At 36.4% G+C, this 3,435-nt stretch overlaps 1 protein-coding gene across 1 annotated transcript; it reads left to right on the top strand.

Annotated features, from left to right (window-relative positions):
* On the top strand, positions 1 to 573 carry LOC141657305 (uncharacterized). Its single transcript, XM_074464486.1, has one exon. It carries the CDS (start codon positions 1 to 3, stop codon positions 571 to 573), a length of 573 nt encoding a protein of 190 aa, XP_074320587.1.
* Positions 574 to 3,435: the final 2,862 nt, after the last annotated feature.

Raw genomic sequence — 3,435 nt, forward strand, 5'->3', positions numbered from 1 at the left:
ATGGGACACCTGAATGGGCAGTATACCATTAAGCAAGGATACAATTTCCTTCGACCCGATAATGAGAAAGTCAGGTGGGCAGCATTGGTGACAGTTCGATGGATGTTACCAAGACATAGGTTCTGTGTATGGCTCATAGCTCAAAAGAGGCTTATAACACAAGATAGGCTCAAGAAGATGCAGATCATTCCAGATAACCTATGCTTCCTGTGTGGACTGGTAGAGGAGGACCATGAGCATCTCTTTTTCAGGTGTGAGTACATTAGAAAGTGCAGGGATCTGGTTCACAGCTGGTGTCCTGTTCAGTTGCCTACAGATCATTGTTGTGACTGGTGGGTAAACTGGAGATCACGTTGTTTGGCGAGAAAGAAGGTGATTGCAGTTGTTATGGCAGCCTTGATGACTAACATCTGGTGGTGTAGGAACAAATGCAGGGTGGATATGATTCTCCTTAGACCTGAGATGCTAGTCAGGCAGGTTCACAATGAAGTTAGACTAAGGTTGAGTAGTATTAAAATTGGAAGTAAGAATAGTAAAGCTTTGCATTGGATTGACATAATATGTAAGCATTAGGATAAGCATAGTGCTTATCTTACAATATGTTGTAAAGGGTTTGGTTAATTATTTAATGAGAAGCTTACCTTTCCCAAAAAAAAAAAAAATAATCAATTCATTCCGTTTCAATTGTTTCCGTAAACAATAATTTCATCTAAGTAATAAAATAATTCGATTACTTAGACCGTGTCTAATTTAATCAAATTACAACAAGACACGTAAATATTACTTCCAAAATCGTCCGTCAATTTTAAGCAATTTAATTGACTCGTATCATCATACAACCAACTAAATATTCAATTAAGAGTGTTACCCTTTAGGTATGACCTAAGGGGATCAACTGATCACCACCGTCGCACGACAGTAATGTCAAACTCTAGTCAGCCAATCATTACCGATATGTGTGGACCAGTTGACTTTGTAAAAATACTTCCCACATGTATTCTTAAAATGAGACTTAAACATGTGATCATCATGATCGACAGTTGTGATCGCATTATTGTCGGAGGACACATATTCCAACAATCTCCCACTTGTCCTCGACAAGTGTGTGTCACCAATTCTCTTGTCCTATTACTATCTCCCACTCAATGCAAGGTGTCTTTCAGGTCATACTTGCAATTGATCATATCGAGAGTGGTTTCCTCGATCTGGAGAGTAACTGATTGACCGGAATTATCCACCATGGATACCTTCCGAGCGTGGCCACGCATTTCCAGTTCATTACTCCTCGAGTGGCCCTGAGATATTGTTATAACCCTGACAAGGGGTGGACAATTCCTATCGCACTTATTCCCTTCGACTAGCCACAGCCATCATAACCCAAAATATGCCCATTTGACCTCATTTATGAAGGTCGTTGTAACACAAATCAAAGTTAATCTGAAACTGTGCCATCTTAGGCGAATAGTCTTTAGTCAAAATAATCAACTCATTAGAATACTATAGTAGCTCACGCCACGACCAGGCTATATAAATTTGCCAGAACTCTATAAGCGGTCATAAGACCCGACAAAGTGTTCCTAACAGTCTGCCTATGTGATCGACTAGTCATCTCACATGACGTCATGGCACTTGACCTTGCCATCAATCGCATCACACTCTAGTCACTTCGAGACGTCACCTCATGTAAGTAACTATGGGCGAATACAATGCTAATCCGTGTTCACTTAAACGGGGTTCAATTGTCTCTACAACCCGTTTGGATGTAACAAAGTATAAGGTGAGTTAATAATAACTCAAACGACAAATGTCGACATCACATTCGAGTAGTCAATACCATATTACAACCTTGTGATGTATATCGTAAGTGTGTAAACACTAGTTGATTGCAATAGAAGTTTAACTTACCATGTGTCTATGTGTTCAAACTTCTTTTATTGCATTTTCCTTCATATTCATGTTATCTCTCATAGCATGAACCTTACCAAGTACACATATAGGTTCCCAACCTTGGTTTGGGTTCTTTATCTTGAAAGAACTTTCTTGTTGTTTATCACATAACCAACGAATTTGTGGTGGATGATATAACTTGCACTGGTTAAGTGTTCTACCAACTCACAATGCACTAGGTATATGTTTTGTAGGGTCTTGCAACAATTGTCAAGATGATTAGCCTAGCACTTCTCATAAGTCCTAGTATATTAGAAAATATTAGTTTTGAGTAACTTCTTACTTTAACTAAGTATCATTGCAAACTTCTTATTTCTCCTTTTAGCTTGAATAGCTTAGGATTTTCATAAATCCTTACGTGTGTTCGAACTTCAATATGTGCAACCTCTTGTCACATAACAGAGTGTTCTGTTCAACACTGGAATCGCTGATTAGTTCTCCTCGATAATTCATGACGATTCTTCTATGGCTTGCCAATGATTCATCATGCTCATATGCATATGATTCATTATTGGACATGTGCATGATTATTCTAATGGCGGAAATATTAGTAATTTATAATCATGTGATCAACCATTCTTAGGTTCAATGAATGACCATGACTGCTAATGGCAATTCCATTTTCATTGACATGAATAACCTATGTTTCTCGTTGATTCGATGTGTATATCTCAATACCTATCCAACATCTCATGATGTGATTAGATTCATCATAGTCCATTTTCATCCAGAATTGAAAACTCAAACAAATCTTTGTGAAAGATAGTATTAGCTCGTCATTCTCAATGAGTAATGAGTTACCAATTTTACAAGATAATTGCTCCCACTAAATTCCATGTCTGCACATGATAATTTCAAACTCCCACTCAATTCCACATGTTTCACAATTGACTACTCAATCAAAACATTTCAAGAATTGAAATACATTTTCCTTTGCCAAGTTATTAAGATTAAAACCAAATATGTTCCCAAAATATCTTTTCAAAATACCTATTTTGAAAAGGTTTCAATCTTAAACTTATGAAAAGAGATTTTTAATCTCTAACTCATTCATTTTATAATGATGCGTAGCAATGTCATTATTTAAATGTGAATTTCATTTAATACACGTCCTTCTCATAATACCCTTTTCGGAAGGAGGTTTAACCATTTCATTTTCATAATGAGGTTAAGTAATGACACTAGCGTGGTTAACAATTAATTTAGCTTTTGTAGATATCGGCATATCTTTCTTTGCAACTTTTAGTCATAAATCACATTTACTTTAGAGGATGCAACTTTGTTTCATTTAGGCTCTTAAGTAAATATCAATATTGAAACTATTGGTCAAAAGTCGTTCATAAACTAGCCAAATCTCATGTTAAGACTTTACATTAGTCATTCTTTTTCCAAAACTTTCTTTTTGTCTCCTCGTGTAGTTATCTTGAGAACATATTCTTTTGATTACTTCACTTGGTCTCTTTTGTCATGTAGATCTCATCTATACGA

The sequence above is a fragment of the Silene latifolia genome, chromosome 1 (assembly GCF_048544455.1).
Source record: "Silene latifolia isolate original U9 population chromosome 1, ASM4854445v1, whole genome shotgun sequence".
NCBI classification, from domain to species: Eukaryota; Viridiplantae; Streptophyta; class Magnoliopsida; order Caryophyllales; family Caryophyllaceae; genus Silene; species Silene latifolia.